Here is a 21102-nt window from a genome sequence, read left to right on the forward strand (position 1 = left end):
GAGATGATTGAGTGGGAGATCTTGAAAGGTCCATTGAGTTGATAAGAGCCACTGAAGAATCCTCATGTGTAACCTTGCTAGAGGAACTAAAAGTACCGTGGCAGACATTGAGCCTAGAACCTGCAGGACCATCCTGGCTGGGGCTTTGGATCTCGAGATCAGAGCTTGCACTTGGCCCTGTAACGTTCGGATCCTTTCGGCAGGAAGAAAGACACGCATCAATCTTGAGTCTATCTCTGCTCCTATAAACTTTATGCTGAGAGGGCAGCAAGACAGACTTTGACCAATTGAATGTAATCCCAGGAAACACCCAGGAGATGGTGGCTTTGAGATTGTCCATAAGTAGATGCCTGGTGGTGGCAGTCAGGAGCCAGTGAAACACTTGGAATCCAAGGCTCCTCAGGTGAGCCGTCGCTACTGCCAAACACTTGGTGAACACCCTGGGGGCTGTGGTGAGGCCAAAGGGCAGAGCACAAAATTGGTAATGACTGGCTCCCAGGCTGAAGCCAGATACCTTCTGGACGCCTGATGTATCGGTATGTGATAATAGGCGTCCTTGAGGTCTATGGAGCACATCCAAACATCCTTCTCTAACAATGGGAGAATGGATTGCAACGTGACCATTCGAATTTGGATTGGATAGGTTCAGTCTGCTGAGATCCAATATTGGTCTCAGGTCCCTGTCTTTTGGCACTAAAAGAACCTGGAGTAATTTCCTAATCCGATTTGGTCTGTGGGGACGGTTGGATGACTCCTTTTGTAGCAGCTTTGAAGCTTCTGCTATTTCCCTTTGACTGGGTGGTGGGTCGGGATTCTCTTGGACGGAGGGTGAGTATTTGAATGGGATGATGTAACCTCCGGCAATTATCCGGCACCCATCTGTCCTGAGTGATTGACTCCCAGGCTTTTAGGTGCTTGGCAAAGCGACACCCGACTGGCTCCGGAGCAGCACAGCCGGGCAATCCCTCATGTCGTGTGGGAGGCTGAAGAGCCACGAAAGGACCCCTCTGCCGCCTCTGGACGCGCCTCCCTTGAAAATTTCCCGCCCTCTGCCTCTGGCGGGGAATCTTCCTGCTGTTGGGAGAAAAACTTGCGATTTTTCCGGACATTTTTCCCCTCCTTTGGCCTTGTAAGAAGGAAGGGAGTGGAATACGGGCCCCCCCCGGCGGATAAGCGTTTTCCCTCTTGCTCACAGCGGGTAAGGGTGTCTTTCACCTTGGGTCCAAACAATGAGGACCCATCAAAGGGGCGTCGGCGAAGGAAGACTTGAAGGCCTCCTAAATGAAACACAGCGGAGCCAGGCCTGTCGCCTGTGCCTGCCGCCCTTGGCCGCATAAGATATGAGCCTCATGGACGAGTTAGCAATTGATGTCAGGATAGCCAACTGAGAGCTAACGGGCTGGGCTAGCTGCTCAGGTAGGTTACCGAGAGGAGTCTGACAACTCCTTGACCAGATCCCTCTGAAGCCTAGTAAAATGTGCCAAGTAATTCAGAGACCTTAAAGTAAAGATCGCTGAAGTCAGGTGCGCCTCCGTACCTATCCATACTCCTAGACTCCTTATTAGGAGGATGGATGGGCGTTGAAACCTCTGCCACGTCCTGCTGTGTAGCAGATGCCACCACCATGGCATCTACAGCCACGCCTTGGTAAGGAACTCCTTCTCGGGAGCAGATAAGAATTTGTTTGGGCGAGAAGGACTGGTTCCACAGTATCTGACGCCGCCGCCGACGGTGTTCCGCCCTTGACAAACTAAATCCAGAAGCTCGTCGGGCGGAGACACCCAGGAGGAAAGGCCTTGAGGAGCACTGATTCGTCCGCAGAGGGGGTTTGGACATCCAGCCCTCGTTGTTCGAGGATCTCCAAGATGTCTGCAAAGGAGACATCATCCGAGGGCGACAGGGGGACCTCTGCATCATCCATATCCGTGTCAGTCCACGTGCTTCCTCTTGCACGATCTCTTCCTTGGGGGTTCCTCTGGAGAGGACTCGAAAACCCTCAGGAAGAGGGAACCCCACTGGGGTAACCTCAGGCCTCGGGGCTCCGCTGGCCATAGACAGGGGACTACAAGGACCCAGTCTCCACGCCCAGGGAAGGTGCTGGTAAAACCGGAGAGATGGCGAAGAGGATTGGACCTCCAGAATCCTGGGAGCGTCCAGTCTCCGGGGCCATGATAGTAAATAGCGCCGCACCGAGAGGGAGGCTCGGAACCGAGCATCGGTCCCGAAACATCACCCTCGGGTCCAGCCGAAGAAGTCCGGACCCGAGGCCCGGGTTGGAGTAAGGGTCGGAGCCGACCCTGAGATCTCCACCGGCTCCAAAGCACCTGCTCCGGAGCCAAGCAGTCGGAGGAGGAATAGCAATGGGATGGGTCAGCCCATCGCTCCGAAGCCAACTGGGTGAGCGAAACAATTTTTGGAAGACTGGGGACTGGAAAAATCTTTGGAGCACCCTGTCTATATCAGAATCCGACATTCTCAAGACCGAGAGGAAACAGAACGGGTTCGAGAAGACCTCGGCCCCAATGGACTAGGGTCGATGAGAATCGGCGCCGAGGAAACACACACCAGATTCCATCGGTGCCGAGGTAACCGGCGAGGGAGGAAGTGTCCTCCGAGCAGTGGAGCAGCGAAGGTGACCCGCCTCGATGCCCCAGCCATCGGCTTCGAGGCAGACGTTCCGACCTCGCCGAAGTCTTTGGAGCCGAAGGAGGCCTGCCTAGGTCTCTTGGCAGTCGGATCCGACGGACTGGTCGGCGCGAAGCCCTTTTCTTTGGCAGGAGTCGGAGCGGAAGACAAGGCTTCTTCAAAAGAGGGTTTAATCAACCCTTTAAGAATTAATTTATTTTTCCTCTCCTGGAGGACCCTAGAGGAAAACGTGACACACGCTGCATGACTCCTGCAAGTGCTTTGCCTAAACAATAAACACAAAGAAGATGGTCATCAGTGACAGACATCTTAAAAGCACATTTAGTACATTTTTTAGAAGGCCTAGGGGCTTGAGACATAATGCTAACAATTCCTGACAGGAAATTTAATCACTGTAGAATCGGTAATGACAAAAGTCAAGGCTTACAGAAACTGTAAAACACAACCTTAGGTGTAACAACCGGGAACTTTAAACACTAGATTTCAGTTAAAGAGTTTGACCAAAAGGCCCTGGATTGGAGGGCCAACAAACTCTACACAATCACACACAATAAATTTCAGTACTCAATCAAACACAATATCACGGCTTTTGTTTGAAATACAAGCACAAAACTGACAGAAAAAGTAGTTAATAAAGCTACTCAGCCCAGCCAGCTCGAGACCACGCCCTTGCAGTTAAGCGGCAAAGCGAGATCTGGGGACTGTTGGTGGTGCATCCTGGGATATAGTAAGCTCAGCCAATAAGAGACTTCGCTCTTTGGCATAAGTGCGAAATGAGCCGAGGGATCGGCTCCGAACCCATCATTCAGAATGTAGGCGAGATAGGATCACATAACATCTGAGTGATAACATGATTAAATTCAAAATCTCCCTCCAGCTTGACTCCACTGCTTATGTGTAATCCTTTACTGCCAAATTCTATGTACACCTAAATAGCTGCATAAATGCAGCTTTTCCCCTTCAAAGTAAATAATAAGCCCCTACAGTGGAACACAAATATAAACATGCTCTATAATAAAAGGGGAAAAAACCTCATGATGCCAAATACACTCTTGCTAAACTTAACAGAGAACCAAGGTAAAAAAAGCCACTCAGGCAAAGGATAACCACAAAGCCTTCTTTAAAACCACAGAAACAATGCCCAGCATTTTGCACAGACTTAATAGTAAATCATATCACATACTCAGATCCAGAGGACATAAACTTTACCCCTCTCTCCGCCTATATATCCAGATCACACAGCCATATTCATTCCTGAACCCCCCCAACATTTCCCCAAGAACGAATCTTCAAAGCACTAACCAAGGCCACAAACATCACTTCCATAGGACTGGATAACATATCAGACAACCTACTGGCCAGCCTGAAACAGGACTTGTCAGACCTCCCCCTCCCAAAAGAGACTATTCAATATCAACCTCCAAACAGGCCTTATGCCAGATGAATGGTGGACAGCAACAGTTATCCCCTTGCAGAAACATACGGTGTCAACAGACCTAGGAAATTATAGACCCATAAGCCTGATCAGCCTCATCTGTAAGGCTATGGAAAGAATCATTATAGAATTAACAAATAAGGACATAGGTAACCTACAAACTATCGAACCAAGCCAGTTCAGATTAATCAAGGGCAGATCCTTCCTACTTAACCTGGTTAACTTCTTAGAGAATTTTACTGAAACAATGGATGAGGACAAAAAAAAAAAACAACACAGTACACACTGCACATCTAGACATCTCAAAATCGGTCAACACCATCCCACACTCAGGTACCATAGATAAACTCTCCTGGCTATATGTAAATCCCTGTGTAACTCTTGATAGCTAACTGGCTCATAAAGAGAACACTGGAAATTAGGGTGGACTGTTCTACATCCTCCAAAAGACCTGTGACTAGTGGTATACTCAGGGTTCAGTCCTTCGGCCACTCCTCACTGGCATTTACTGCTGACCAAGTTTGCGAATTATAACAAACTTGGTGTCAACATTAACTTCCCAGAGGACACTAAGATCTTCCAAGAAGGTATTTCCCAAACAAATAGCTGGTGTCAAAAATCATGGACTAAACCAAAATTACAACAGTCTATGTAAACTACAAACTGTCCTTTGATCATCACGTATCCACTACTGTAAGGAAGTCCTTTTTCATCTAAAAGGTATAGCATCCGGGTCAAAGGATATAATCATTCCACTACACTTGGCTCTCATTAGGCTAATCGAGTATAATGCCACATTCAGTACATTCCTGTCCAAACACTTGCCACAACTGGCTTTTGCACTTTAAAACGCAATTAGCTTAAATAATAAAAACTATGCAAACCATCTCAAAGTCTTATCCCTCTTCTTGGTATTAAGTAAGCTGCAAAGAAGCAACCTCTGCCTTACGCAAGAGACAATGTCCTTTCTGACCTGACCTACTGCACATTTGAAAGTCCAGTGGTGTTATGAACACTTGTTCAAGAGATCTCAATCTCTCTTGCAACATAAATACAACATGTTGGAGGGATATGGATGTACCCCAGAGAATGCTGTTTCTTTGGAACAGTCTTCCACTCCACACAAAATGAAGTACTTATCTTACTCTATTCAAACACTACTTGGACAAACTGACCCATGTCCCTCATGGACAGAGGCAACAAGTACCAACATATTCTTGTTCTGCCTGCCTCTAGGTTACTCGTACACAAAAAACAACAGCAAAACTACTACAATGAGAATGCTTCTTAAGATCCTCACAGAGCAACATCTTAGCAAGTACCTATGAACAAGATGGGTGCTACATGGTTGGTAAGCTGAAGCCCAGAATTAAGCTGCCATGAGAATAGGCCAGGTCTTTCATTCTTGCCAGATGGGGTAAGGTGGAAAGAGTATATTACAAAGGGAGTGACACTGACAATGCCAACACACTTCCCTCACTATTTAGTACTTAAATATTTATCTACATCTAAAATAACTCTCTAATAATCAAAGCTTACATTGATGTCGTCAGTTAACACTACCAGCGCCAAAATTATGTACTTCATAGTATTTTACAACTGTCTTCATTTTTTTTTGAATGGCATTATCCAAACTTCCAACTGTCAGGTGATCATCTTCCGTATTGATCATCTTCTGTATTTCTTACCTGACCATTATATAATCCAGAAGTCATACCTAAAAGGCAAAAATAAATATTTCCTTACTACCTCCAAAGCATAGATGACCTTTTGGCAAATGAGTTGTTTAAATCAAATACATTTCCACAATTCTAGGAGTGAAAAGGCACTCATTATTCAGACTCCCACCTCTCAATGCCTTTGAGCATGCAATAATACCTGTACCATCTGCCTGTCCTTGTGCTAAATGGATTATAATAACAAGCATGTAACGTATACTATATTATTTAGGGAATATCTAATTACACTTCTTCTTCTTCTTCCAGCTTTTTCTGGTTAGGGGTCACCACAAAGGATCACCTGTCCGATTATGATTGGCAGTGGAGTTTCACAATGTCAGGCTGCCAGGCTGGTGCCCAACCTTCCACAGAAGGCACACACATGCATGCACTCATGCCTAGGGCCAATTTAGAGTGTCCAATCCACCTACAGCATGTCTTTGGGATATGGGAGGAAACACGCAAGCTGCACCTCTCTCCCCCACAAAAAACTACTTTTTTAGAGCTATACAAAGAAGGTAAAGGGGGAGTGGCACTGGCTCCCTTACAATGCATACAAGTAGAACTGCCATGCTCATTACAGTTGCCGCATGCTTATATAAGTATTGTCCAAAATGTCATCAAGTTCACCATGCACACCCATTATTACATGTTCACCATGGATCCTTGTACATGTAAAACTGTATGCAAAAACTGCCAATGAGCTTATTTTTAAATCCAGAGTTGCCACCTTCTCAGAACACTTAAATCCCTTCCATAAACACATTCTTAAGATGTGTGTTCATGGTTTCATAGGTATATACCACACTAATGATCACAAGGGCCTTTTTAAAGGTAGACATGCATCCCAAAATGTATCCAACAAGTTTGGTGCACTAGAGGTTATTTTAGGGGGTATGTGTAAGCTAGAGCATGTGTGGTGAAACATGTATTGTCTGCCTTTATACAATCAGAGACACAACACAGTGACAGACAAAGGATGAGTCTGATTTCCCATCTACTGGTCCAGGTTATGCTTGAAAAGGGTCACAGAAGAACTATGCTTTGGACTTTGAACCATTCTGCATAGAACATTTTGTTACCTCCCTGTATTTTGGGGAGGAACTTCTGTGGACATTCCACTTGTTGCAGGTGCCTGGTCAGATACATACAGAAGGGAGCAATGATGAGTCTGATGAGAGCAGAGTACAGTGAAGCAATGACTTCCTTGGACATACATGCCATAGCCTTGTTAATAAGTTGAGCAAGGCAAAATTATTTACTTGCTACCTTAAACACATACTGGTTGAAAGCCAAGTTATTGTCTACACACATCCCCATATCCCAGACTACTGGGTCTACTCTTACAGGTATGTTACCAATAATGTAGTTTCCTTGTGTAGCAGACTTCACAAAGTGTACTACTATGCATTTCTTGGCACAGAGTTTTAAACGGTGTTTATAGCACCAGTTATTGGACTGCATTAGCCCTTCTTGGAGGACATTAGTGTCTTGAGGGGAATTCTATGACTGCTCCCAGTTTACAATCAAATTTGATCAGCCAGAGACCCTTGACTTCCGAGAAGCAGATGCCAGAAAGAAGCAGATCCAGCACTAAGCCCAGAGGGACTCTGCTAGTGACCAGCATTTTGCGGAGGGTGGCTCTCCTAACCTCTTGGGTCCTATCCAAGAGCCATCTGGCAATACAGCATGTAACAAAGTGGCTTATGCATTATTCCATAAGTTTGTTTACAATGCCAGAATGGGGTACTGTATCAAATGCCTTGGTCATATCAAGGTAGGCAGTATGCACATGTTGGATAGCCCACCTCCAAACCACCTGATTAAAAAGGCTTTTAAAACAGTTCTTAAAACTGTGTATTGCAACTAGCAGGCATAAAACAAACACTTAAAACTTACATATTTACAAGAGTTATGCCTGTACAAACAAAATGATACCTATCTGTGAAGCAAGGGACAAGCCTCTAAGCCCCATATCCAGGTGGCACCTGCTTATTTAACATAACATCCTCCAAGTTGCGCAACCTCAGGGTAAGTTAGGTAGACTTACACAAACTGCTTAACAAGGTCCTTGACACCATAAAACACACAACTAGCTGCTTTGTCCCATGACAATGAAATGATATATCACAAAGCAACTACTTATTTTCAATCCAAATCTTTGTAAGTTTCCACACAGCAGTGGCTCATCTGCATACAAAGTCATTTTATTTCAAAACCCCAAATGGGATAAACATACGGTTAATTTATACGTAAAATAAGTTATGTACTTACCATAACATTCCATCTGTGTTGTCTATCTTCATTTATCCTTGACAGATGGGTCGGGTTCCGGTATCGGAACCGACTCAGCCATTAATACAGCTCGCAAGAGGCAAAAACTCGAGAGCTTCATCTCTACCTACAATCCCTCTCTCACAATTTCCTCAGATCAAATTTGCAGAAAATGTATAAATAACTGAAAAGGAAGCCCAGCTGGAAGCCATATCTACTATGACTGCAAGGTCACAAAAATTTAAGGATAGATAATCCGCTCCACTAAAAAAACAATTTTAAAGGCCGGGGATGGAGAGAGGGGAGTCAAGGATAAATGAAGATAGACAACACAGATGGGATGTTATGGTAAGTACATAACTTCTTTATCTGATGCTGTCAATCTTCATTTTATCCTTGACAGATGGGACAGAGTCCCCAGCTACCTTAGATCTTGGGTGGACTCACAGAAGGATATTCCTGAGCACCATCGAACCACGGGACACTCTTCCCTTAGAGACCCAGTCCAATTTGTACTGAATAATAAAGATATGGGGAGAAGCCCAAGTAGCTGTTGCACATATATCATCCACTGAAGCTCTAGACTGGAATGCTGCTGAAGTGGCTACAGATCTTTATAGAATGGGCTTTCACAGGCCTAGGCAAGGCTAATAGATAAAGAAATGCAGTTCTTTAGCCATCTGGCCATATTCACCTTACTGATGGCTTGCCAAACTTTGGACTGGAAAAGGAAATAAACAGTTTGTCAGATTTTCAAATGTCTTTCATTCTGGGAAGACAGAAATGGAACTGTCTGTGAACGTCTAGTAAATAGGTTCATAGGTTCATACTAGGCTATCTGCCCTGGGGCAAATATAAGCCGCACCCCTTGATTTCTCTGTCTAATAGTGACACGGAGTAATCCCTGGGACAAACCTTATCGAGATTCTTCTTGAAGAGATTCATTATGAACCTCCCTCCCTGTGCTGAGGTTCAAGTCCACTGAGGTGGAGCATGTCCATTAGAGACCCGTGATCCTCTTGGTGAGATACTTAAGGTACATCCCAAAAGGGCATTGTATTCTATGATGGGCCTGATGAGGGATGAATAAAGCTCTCTTGATCTAGATGTGAAACCCTTCATGATGAGGTGGGCTATGTAGAAGGTCTTTCTAACCACTTTGGCAATGTGGTTTTCAAAGGAGAGATTGCTATCAACTTGGGTCCCCAGGTCCCTAATAACTTTCTAATGGGTTTCCGCCTATGTGGTAATTGCCAAAGGGTATGACTATACATTTTTGGCATTTAGCTTTAAACCATGGACCTTTCTGAAGGATGTTTGTGTCAGCTGGAGAGTTGATTAGTCTGACATGGCTCCAGCAACTCTCACTCTGTGGGTTCTGTCTTTGAGCCAGTTTGCAACCCATCTTGTGACATAGGGGTTTATATTTAAGCTGGATAGCTTATCTATGATGCCAGTGGGGTATTGTGTCAAATGCCTTTGCAAGGTCCAAATAGCTGTGTGGACTACCTTCCCTTCATCTATGGCTTTGGTGACTGTTTCAAAGAAGTCAACCAGGTTCAAAAAGGGCAGGATCTGCCTGACAAAGCCGAACTGGGTAGGATCTGGTGTCTGTAGGTCCCCAATGTCTTTGTTTATGAGCTCCCTTGATGATCCTCTCCATAGCCTTGCAGACTAAGGTAGAGGCTCCACCTTTGTGGAGTGGGACCACTGTTATCCTGTAGTGAGGCTGAGATTGTATAGCTGTTTTATTTGAGGGATTAGTTCCTCTTATAGTTGCCATCTGGTCCCATGGAAGCAGTGTTGGGAGGGCAGCCTTCACCTGAGCATCTGAGATGTTTGGGAGGCAGCCTCTGTGGGTTCAGTGTATTTTTTGTGTCTTAGAATCAACTCAAACAAGTCTGGGGAGTTGCATCCCCAGTTTCTAACTATAACTGAAAAAAGCCTTATGATTGTCTTTGGTGTCCTGTGCAATTTTGCTGGCCTTGGAGGATTTTATGAGGATCATAATTTTTGCTAGTACTGATCAGAGATGCCTTCCATTTATGGGTCTTGGTTTTGTTTGAATGCATTTATATAGGATTCTGCAGTTTGGGCTGTAGTTTCCACTGGCCCTGGGGCCTTGAAGAAGTTTTCACTGTGGTTTTCTGGATGGTCTGATCTTACCAATGAGGGATATACTTCTGGTGTGGAGCATAGAGTCCCCATGTTGGTAATGATCAGGTCTAGTATGGAAAAGTTTGGAAAGAAAACCAGTAAATTAATAGCTTGATCGATGTTGTACTCCAAGGCTACCTTAGGTAGGAAAGAGGGGGTTGTTCGTAAAGAAACTCTACCTTTGTGGAAAGTTAGATATGGAAGTTTACACATCAAGGCCTGAATTTTGGAAATTCATCTGACAGAGGTTATAGCTACCAAAAACAATGTCTTCCAAGACAAAAACTTCACATCACATTCTGCAGAGGGTTCAAAGGGAGAATATACTATGGTCTGTAACACTAAGTTTAGATCCTGAGGTGGTGTTGAATCTTTGAAAGGAGGTTTCAACAACAGCGTGCCTCCTAAAATTACTTACAACATCCAGGAGAGGCTAAAGAACGTTCTTCAAAACCATCGTGGAAATTGCAGCTAATTGTAGTCTGATGATTGAAGGATAAGCTCCAGCATTAAAAAGAGAGGCTAAAAAGTCTAAAATATGCTATGCAGAAGCAGAAGAAGGGTCAATATGTTTTTCATGAGCCCAAATGGTAAATCTCTTAACGAGTGGAAGGTTTATGAAACGAAAGGAGGATATGGTGAACTGGGGAGGATATATTTAGATGCCTGACAACTAGTGGAACTGCGGGAACCACACTGTCAGCTTGAGGTTCAAAATATCTGGGTAAAAAAGTCCATCTGGATGGGACAGAAGACCTGGTATCGGGTCCAGAATCCAGGATTGTTGAATTAAATTAAGGTCAAAGGAAGGGGAACCAGATCTGTTGAGGCCAAAAGGGGGCAATGAGGACTGCTGTGGTTTTCAACCTGAGTGCTTTCTGTAGAAAGTTTGGAATAAGAGATACCGGAGGAAAGGCGTATAGGAGACCTGGGGACCAATTGTGGAGGACAGTGTCTCTTGGTGACTTCTCCGGAGGGGGAATCAGAATAAAGTAATTGCTGCACTTGCTGTTTAGGGGAGAGGCAACCAGATAAAACGACACCACACAGCTGAAAATAAGGACCACGTAGTTTACTGCAAAAACACTCAATAAATCACAAGGCAAGTGCTTTCGTAAGGTACACTGCCCAAACTTCATCAGACAAAATAAATTAAAACACATTGAGCATTTATATAAACGACCACGCCCTCACAGTCATTAATTATTAAAGCATCACTAACATATAAACTAAGTCAGTTAACTTGAAAATACTATAAAGTTTGAATGAATGACTTTTCATATTACACTAAAAATACTGTATGTTATCATAAAAATTATATATATGTATAATATATATATATATATATATATATATATATATATATATATATATATATATATATATATATAAATACATCAAATATCATCACTCTGAATGCCATATACAAAAATTATAAAATATGTATATATATAAAAAGAAATTAATTTTGCATGTAAATAGACAATATTAAAATTAAATATATTATCTAGCCAACACCCTAAGCGTCAATTTACTGCTGATAGATATAGCATCATTTAAACTGGGGGTGGGGCATGGGCGGAAGACCTGCCACCGAGTCTCCTTGTCTTCCAACCACAATTTCCACAGGCCCCCTCTATCCCTCTGCTTAATCTGCTGTAACACCACAAATTTGAAATTATGGTCAGAAAACTTTTTTATATGCCTGAATAAAGCATTTCTCTCATCACAGCGGCAGACCTCATACATGTGTTCATATATACGTTAGCTCAATTTCCGTTAGGTCTTCCCAATGTAAAAGCCTGGACATGAGGAACACAATGCAGTATATACCACACTGAATGTGTGATAATTAAATTTCCTTTTAATGTTAATCTCCTTATTGTTTATTCTGACCTTATTTATAGACAAAATGTGTGATAATTTAATTTCCTTATTGTTTATTCTGACCTTATTTGTAGACAAAATGTATCTACATTGATTACACATACCACAGCATGACATTTTACCCAGCGATTTAGCCTCTTTATTCTGTTCCAGCATATTTTTAATATTCCTACCTCTCCTAAACACAAACTCAGGGTGTTCACCAAAAAAAGCCCCCCATATAAGGATCACTTCTCAGAATGGTCCAATTTTTAACAACTATATGTTGTATAATATAACTGTCACTTGAAAATGTAGATACAAAGGGGTTGGTTTTTGCTACTTGGTTGTTCAGAGGCAAACATATCATAGCAACTGCAGCCACACTGACGGAAGATCCTTTCCGCCACTTCTGGACTGAGTGATCACTCCCGAGGCTGAAGGATACATCTACTCAGTTTGTCTGCAATCACACTGGAAATCCCCAGAATATGCATTCAAATTAGAAAGCTGTTAGAAGAGGAGATCACCCACTGCCACACTCTTGAGGGCTTCTCGACAAAGGGGATAAGACTTGGTTCCTCCCTGCTTGTTGATGTACCAAACTACTGACATTTTGCTTGTTTGAATTGCAACTATCCTGTAAGGTAGAGCTGTTTGAAAGGCTTACAATGCTAGAAGCATCGCTCTTAACTCCAGGATACTGATATGCAGGTTGGCATCTAAGGGGGACCAAGGGCCTTGAACCATCCTGCCCAGGAAATGCCTCCCACCCCATCTGGGAGACGTCTGTGATCACTATGGCCATGGGCTCTGGATGAACAAAGGGCGACCATTGAAAATTTGTTCGGAATACTTCTACCAAAGTAAATCCATCTTGCAATAACTGAAGATCAGAATTTGGTCTGACAAGGACTGGTGAAGGATAGACCACTGAGAAGCTAGTAGCCATTAGCCATAGCAGAATTCTTGTATGAAACCTGGCTAGAAGAACTAGAGTTATTGAGGCTGCCATCGAGCCTAGAGTTTGCAAAACCAGTTGAGCAGGAACCCTCTTTCTGCAGATTATCCTTTGAACTTGTGCAATAATTCTTTGGAGTCTCTCTCTCAAGGAAGGGATGCTATAGTTGTCGCAGTATGTAACACAGCCCCTATAAATTCTAGATTTTGCATTGCAGTACATTAGGATTTCTCGTGATTTATTGTAATTCCCAGCTGAGCACAGATATTGAAGGTGCAATCCATGGCTACTATCAACTGATTCTTGGTCGAACAGGTTATGAGCACCAGTCATCTAATTACAGAAACACCCGGAATCCTTGCAGTCTCAAGGCAGCTGCTACTACTGCCATGCATTTGGTGAACATCCTAAGGGCTGTGGACAGACCAAAGGGCAGCATTCTGAATTGGTAATGACTGGCTCCTAGCCAGAAGCAGAAGAACATTCTGGAGCGTTTGTCCATCTTTATGTGGTAATACGCATCCTGAAAATCTATCGAGCACATCCACTCGTCTTTCTTCATAAAAGGGATAATTAACCGTACCATGACCATCTGGAACTTTATTTGACAAACTGATTTGTTAAGCACGCTGAGATCCAAAATCAGTCTCCAGTCCCCTGTCTTTTTTGGTACTAAAAAGAATCTTGAGTGGGTTCCAGATCCTTTCTGGTCAGGGGGGATTTCTTGGATGACTCTTTTGTCTAGCAGTTTTTAAATTTCTTGAACTGCTGAATCCTTTGACCAGGTGGAACATCAGGGATTTATTTTTGAGTACAGGGTGAGAACAGGAAAAGGGAAAGCTATAGCCTCTGGATACGATCCGTTGCATCCAGGAATCTTTTGTTATGCTTAGCCAGGCATCTACATGCAAAGATAAGCGTCCCCCAACTGCCTCCACAGGAAGACAATCGGGCCTCCATTCAGGAGCGCTGAAAGGGCTTACAAGGAAAGGAATCCTTGAAGCTCTGGTTTTCCGGACCAGCTCTGCCATGAGGGCTGCGTCTTCCCCCCTCTGCCCCTGGGACAGACTGCCTCCACATGTGTCCTGGAAAGATCCTTGGGATTTTTTGAACCACATCTTACCACCACTCCTCTGGTTCCTAGAAAAGGATCTTTGGGGTGGGGTGGTAAAACGTATGCCCACAGCAGAAAGGATCTTGCCATCCTTCTCACATCTGGATAAAGTCTCTTTTACTTTTGGGCCAAGAAAGGATGTTCCATCAAATGGCACATTGACGAACAAAGACTTGAATGGTTCCACAAAGTCACATAGGCGCATCCAGGCATGTCTTCTTATGGCTATCCCTGCACCCACTGCTCTGGACATCCCTTTGGCTGTATGTGCAATTAGCATCATGGATTAATTAAGACACAGACTCCAGGGTAGCTAGCGGGGAAGCTACTTTCTCTTGGACTCCCTCAGACACTGCTCCCACCAGGGTATCGGACAATTCCTTGATCAGTTGAACTTTTGTTAAGTGTGCCAAGAAGTTCAAAGATCTCACAATAATGGTCAATGATGCATAAACCCACTTTCCAAACCTATCCATAGCCCAAGACTCCCTGTTGGGCGGATGGATAGATGAACTTTCCTCAGTGAGTTCCTTTTTTGTGGTGGCTGCTACGATCATGGCATCTACTACTAATCCCTTGGCCCAGAACTGTTTATCTTCAGGGGCAGAAAAGATTCTGTCCAGTCTCTTGGGGCTGGGTTTGATGGTGTCTGGAGCCTTCCACTCCCACTGTGAAATTAATTGAATGAATTCATCAGCAGGTGGGGTCACCCAAGAGGTAGATGGGCAAGTGCCGAAAGCCTGCAGGTAAACAGATTCCTCTGAGGAAGGGTTTGGGGACTTCCAGCCACCCCTTTGCTTTAAAATTTCTAGGATGTCTCCAAAGGAGACATCTTCAGGCGGTGACCTTCCCCCTCATTGAAATCTGTGTCTTCAGTGACACATTCCCAAGGGGAATCTAAGTGCTTCTTCTTACACTTCTTTTTCTGATGAACCTCCTCAGGGGAATAACTGGGGAGGTGACAGAAGATGACAGAACCTGAGTCTGAAACACATGAGAGTTTGGCACCTGCTGTCCCAGTGAAGAGACAGGTACAATAACAGAGCCAGAGGGGGGTACCTGTTCCGAGGAGGAAGCTGCGAACTGCAAGGGACAGGACCCCCCCCCCAAAGAGGGAAGGGACCTCATAACCAAGACAGATTGTCTGGGGAACCGGGGTTACTCCCTGCTCCAAAAAGCCCACTTGAGAAAGAAGTCAGAGACGAACTTACTCAAGCGGGTACCAGTAGAGTCTGTGCCAGCAGACTCAGAACAGAACAGAAAACTCTTAAGGCCTCAGAGAAGGTCAGCGGAGAAGTGGTCAATGGAGTGAAAGAAGGCTCAGTTCCAAAACCTGAAGGAATCAGAACCAAAATGGGGGTCTGCAAGTCTTCTAGCCCACAAGATTTTATTCACAAGTCTCTCCACATCGAGCTCAGAAAGACTTTTGCTGGAGTAGATCGAAGACATGGATGGAGATTATACACCTCTGAAGAAAAACGTCTGGAAGCTCACCAAGGGGTCTACAGATGGGGAATAAGTAGTCCTGGGGAAAATTTCCCTTGGTTCGGATGCTGTAGTTTGTGTCAATGTAAACAGTGCCATCGAAGAAGGAGCATAAAAATTGTCCTAGCACCGAAGCCTTCAACGTCGAAGGACCTGACACAGTTGTCGGTGCCGGGCTGTAGTGGTCACCAGTAATTTAAAGTCAGCAGCCTCCAGTTCTGAGGATACTTTCAGAACCAAAGATTTAAATTTCTTAGTTCTTGGACCCAAAAGAGAAGCCAGAACCGAGACATTCCTCATTTTGCCCTTGTCCACAGAAGATGAGGATGAAGGGGAGGAAATATCAGTTTTGGCTTTGTCAGCAGTAGATAAGGCTCAGAGAAGGCAGAGGGGATTAGACCCTTTAAAATAAGTTTGTTACATATCTCAACGAGGGCTTAATGACTGAACCCACAGCAAATACTGCAGTCCTCTTTTAAGTGGACTGGACCCAAACAATAAACACAAAGGGAGTGAAAATTGGAAGATGGGATTTTGTGGCCGCACTTCTGGCATTTTTTAAAACCAGAAGGTGGCTTAGCTTTCTCAGCCATCTTGAAAAATAATTACAGCTGGCAAAGATACTCACACGCCCACTCACACAGAAAAGTTTGAGAGAAAGAAAATAAGAGCTTTTTTTTCTGGAAGGGAAAGAAAGGAAAAGGGAAACTATCAATGATGATAGCTAAAGAGAGGGACCTAAGTGTACTGGGAGAGAATATCAACAATAATATTTAGAATTACACTAATGTGTATGAAATGAGAGAGAGAGAATATTTTAAACAAAAAAAAAAGTACAGGGTCGAGTACACAGAAAATAAAGAAAATTCTCTATGAAATAACAACAGAAATTTACCTAAACCAAAGAAACTCAAGAACACTGGCAAAATGCAACCGTTTCGGAAAAGCGGCAAACGAGATCCGAGGTAATTGTGAGAGAGGGATTGTGGATAATGGTGAAGCTTGAGAGTGTCTGGCTGCTGTTGCGAGCTGCAGTAATGGCTGAGTCGGTTCCAATACCAGAACCAGACCCATCTGTCAAGGATAAAATGAAGACTGGCATCAGATCATCTAGTTATTAATCAACCATCAATGGCAACAGCCACTCAGAAAAAAATGACCACAGCAAAATTCCTCATTAAATGGACACCAAAGTATGACACATACAGAAAGACAAATAGTTCACATTTTCTACCTTTGCATAATAAAATGTGAAGACCCATTACTCGACATTTGAATAAACAGCATTTTAGGACCATTTGAAAACTGTATAATCCTATGCAAGTGTATTCCAGGACACAGTGAAACAAATCAATTAAAATGTTTAACAGGAACAAAGAGTACTTGCTAACCTTATTCCAAAAGGACAGTGCATTTTCAACTTCCTGTAACAAACTTAATCCTATCCTATGCTCCAAAGTAAATAATGTGAAAGGAGGCAAACCAATATACGCTGTAACCATGGTATTCACAAACACAGCTTTCAACTGTCCCTGATTACTCCTCATATCATGCCTGGTCCCTCCTATTATTTGTTTTGTTTTGCTGATAAATCAGCAAGAATTACAGTCAATCGACAATGCCATACAGTAGACTTCAGAAAATACGTGTTGCAAAACCTGCTGTTTTACTGTCTGCAAGTGAATTAGAGACACTTTCATTAAAATATTCTCGATTTTGGAAAGCTGCCCCAATATTTTTGTCACTGTCCCTGATTTTCAAGTAAAACAGAAAGTAAGCTCACAAGCATCTCACTCATACAAAGTGGATAATAAAATTCATGGGTTAAACAAAACTTAATTCCGGTTAAAGTACATCATAAAATCAAATCAAATACCTTATGGATAAACTCATTATAGCCAAAACACTGTACAATGAACTACTGGGTACTTCAACGACTATCAACGGTCAAGGCTAGATTCCCATAGCTGAAAAGGACCCCACTGCCGTCAAAGCTGATGTCACGGGGCGGGGAAAATGGGAAGTGGAAAGGAGTCTTGTTTTTGCTGTGTAATGTTTCATAACATTTGTCATTCATTGGTATTTCGTAAGTGACATGGTATATGTTCTTACTAATTGCTGTATAGTTAAACTTTAGTAGTAAATGTATTTGTAAATGTGTTAGTTTAAAACTCGATTGCATTTGCTAGGGGTGTGGGTTGTAAAGGAGTTACACCTCTCGATCTTTTAAGTACAAGAAGTCTGGACAAAGCTAAAAATAATGGGGAACAAAGGCTCAAAAGCTGGGGCAGTTTTGTAGGTAATGTTCATAAACTTGCTGTTAGGATAATATGTTTTTTATCGACTTGTATTTTTTGAAACGTAAAATCTGAAACTCTAAACGTATGTGTCATCATATAGTGACTTCAATCCTCAAAGATATGCCCGAAAATCACATTTTTATGAGGAGTATATCAAACGTAAGGCGAAAATCTGTGCATTTGGAATTTAGGACGAGTCTACCCCATTCTCGGCACGGTGGTCACTGCGCAATATAAGTTTAAGAAATGTAAAAGTTCGTCTGGTTTCTATGCACAAATTTGGGCGACAGTAGACAACACTGGACTGAAACACTGTGTTTGCGTGATGGTTGAAATAGAAGCGTAGTTGTACGCATGCGCACTGCCGTCTTAGCGTTTTAAGTCGTGATTGCAAAGATTCAGTGCTCTGAATTGTCTCTCGCTTAGCAGGTTTATTCTGTGTAGATTTGTTAGTTATAATTGTGTTAATCTTTATGTTTGCAAGTTATGGATAAATGTCCTCCAGCGTTTAGGAGTTATTACAGTTACAAAGGTTAGCTGTAGTTGAAGTTGTAGTATTTTTATTTTTTGCACATCTCTTCAAACGTACTTCTCACCTGTGGTTTTTTTTTGCTTTGTCTCAGAATGTTTCACTGTCCCGCCTATTTCTCTGCGGGGAAAAGGTGGTGGATTATACTTAATGGATAACTGCAATCATTTATAGACTAAGATTATCTTACTTTGTCAACTTTTGAACATAATACTGTAAATATTTCAAAAAGCGTCCTTGGTTGTTTTTGGAGGCAAGAGGTTGACTGCCAGGAGATAATGAAAAACTCCCCACTGAGCCCAAGTTCATAGGTTCATACTAGGCTATCTGCCCTAGGGCATTTATAAGCCTAGCCAGAGTGTGTATGGCTTTTGCCACCAATTTTAAATTAATTTTGCTATGCTCTTTTTCGAGGTTAGTATACTGCGCTTCTGTCTAACAGTGACACAGAAGTGATACCCGGGGTCAACCTACGATCTCCCATCCACTCATCAAGATTCCTCTTGAAGAGAGTCAATGAGGGACTCTGCCTAACCTGGACTGGGATTTTATTCCAGAGTGAAGGGAGCCTCTGGGTTATGAATCTGTCCCTCCAGCATGTCCTATTTATTTCAGTGCTGAGGTTTAAGTCCCTCAAGCGTGTAGCTCGATGGGATCTGGATTTTCTGAGGTGCAGCATGTCCATTAATTCCGGGTTGGACATGGCTTTATAAGTCAGGCACAGATCGCCTCTGAGCAGGCGGTATGCCACTGAGTAGAGCTGGAGTTTCTTTAACCATCTGTTTGAGCCCTTTGATCCTCTTGGTGAGGTACTTTTGGGGTCTTTCCAGTTGCTGCAGGTGTCTGGTAAGGTACATCCCAAAAGGGGCATTGTACTCAATTATGGGCCTGATGAGGGATGAGTAAAGAGGCCCGATGACCTCCCCTGATCTAGATGTGAATCCCTTCATGATTAGGTGGGCTATATAAAATGTTTTTCTAACCACGTAGTTGTCAAATGAGAGATTGCTATCAACTTGGGTCCTCAGGTCCCTAATTACTTCTTCTGTACTTAATGGATTACCACCTATGTGGTAATTTGTGGGCACTTTGTTTTTGCCAAAGGGGATGACTATACACTTTTTGGCATTTAGCTTGAGGCCATGGCTCTGGCACCAGTTGTCTGTTTCTATGAGGCCCTTTTGGAGGATGCTTGTGTCAGCTGGAGAGTCTATTATGGTGCCCAGTTTGCAGTCATCTGCGAACTTGGTCAGCCACAGTCCTTCGATGTTGGCCTGTACCTCCGAGAAATATATACCGAACAAGAGAGGTCCCAAGACTGAGCCTTGTGGGACGCCACTTGTAACTGGTTTGGAGTCTGACATGGCTCCAGCTATTCTAACCATGTGGGTTCTGTCCTTGAGCCAGTTTGCAACCCATCTAGTGACATAGGGGTTTATATTTAAGCTGGTGAGCTTATCTATAATGCCCGAGTGGGGTATTGTATCGAAGGCTTTTGCGAGGTCCAGGTAGGCTGTGTGGACCACCTTCCCTTGTCAATGGCCTTGGTGACTGTTTCAAAGAAATTGACCAGGTTTAAGAGGCAGGATCTGCCCTTAACAAAGCCGAACTGGGTAGGATCCAGTGTCTGTAGGTCCCCAATATCTTTATTTATAAGGTCCATGATGATCCTTTCCATAGCTTTGCAGACCAAGCTAGTGAGACTTATGGGGCGATAGTTTCCAGGATCCGTTGAGGCACCACCTTTGTGGAGAGGGACCACTGTTGCTGCACGCCACTCTTTGGGTACATATCCTGTAGTAAGGCTGAGATTGAACAGTAGTTTTAGGTTTGGGTTTAGCTCTTCTTGGACTTCATGTAGGGACACCGTCTGGTCCCATTGATGCTGTGTTTCTTGCTTTGGAGAGGGCAGCTCTTACCTGAGCATCTGAGATGTCAGAGGAGCAGCACTCTGCTGGGATAGATATTAGCCCTTTTGGTGGGGAGGGGGGGAGAAGTTTGCGCTGAACCTGTCAGCTAGGATGTTGGCAATGTCTGTGGATTCGTGTATTTTTGTCATTTTGGACTAATTCTGAGCATATCTGGGAATTCCCACCCAGGTTCCTAACATAACTAAAGAAAGCCTTGTGATTATCCTTAGTGTCCTGTGCAATTTTTCTCTCGAAGCTGGCCTTAGACGATTTTATGAGTGCCGTAGTTTTTGCTAATACTGATCAGAGATGCCTTCCCTTTTTGGGATTTTGCTCTATCATGTAGTAGCTTCCTCCTTCTATTGTATAGTTTGTTTATGGCTGGGGTCCACCAGACAGGACGTCTGCCTTTGGAGGATTGGGTCTTGGTTTTATTTGGGATTGCATGATCCATGCATTCCTGAAGGTGTTCATAGAATCGTTTATAAAGGATTTTGTGGTCTGGGCTGTATTATCCAGAGGCCGGGGGCTTTGAAGGATTCCACCTCGGTTTTGAGGAGTGTGAAATTTGCTTTACAGAAGTTTTTCACTGTGGTTTTCTGGGCATGGGGTGGGGTCGGGATGTGAATATCCAGTGAGATTAGTTTATGGTCTGATCTTACCAGTGAGGGATACACTTCTGGTCTGGAGCATAGAGTCCCCATGTT

At 43.5% G+C, this 21102-nt stretch overlaps 1 protein-coding gene across 1 annotated transcript in view; it reads right to left on the bottom strand.

Moving 5' to 3' along the window:
• The window catches only part of CETN3 (centrin 3), a 703216-nt gene extending 685557 nt beyond the window's left edge, over positions 1 to 17659 (bottom strand). Inside the window, exon 1 of the mRNA XM_044064177.1 lies at positions 17533 to 17659. Within this exon, the coding sequence (XP_043920112.1) occupies positions 17533 to 17549 (17 nt within the window). The 5' untranslated portion in view covers positions 17550 to 17659. The remainder of the gene's footprint in view (positions 1 to 17532) is intronic.
• Between the last annotated feature and the right edge of the window lie 3443 nt (positions 17660 to 21102).

The sequence above is a fragment of the Protopterus annectens genome, chromosome 2.part2 (genome assembly GCF_019279795.1).
Source record: "Protopterus annectens isolate FY-2018-M chromosome 2.part2, PAN1.0, whole genome shotgun sequence".
In the NCBI taxonomy this organism is placed as follows: Eukaryota; Metazoa; Chordata; order Ceratodontiformes; family Protopteridae; genus Protopterus; species Protopterus annectens.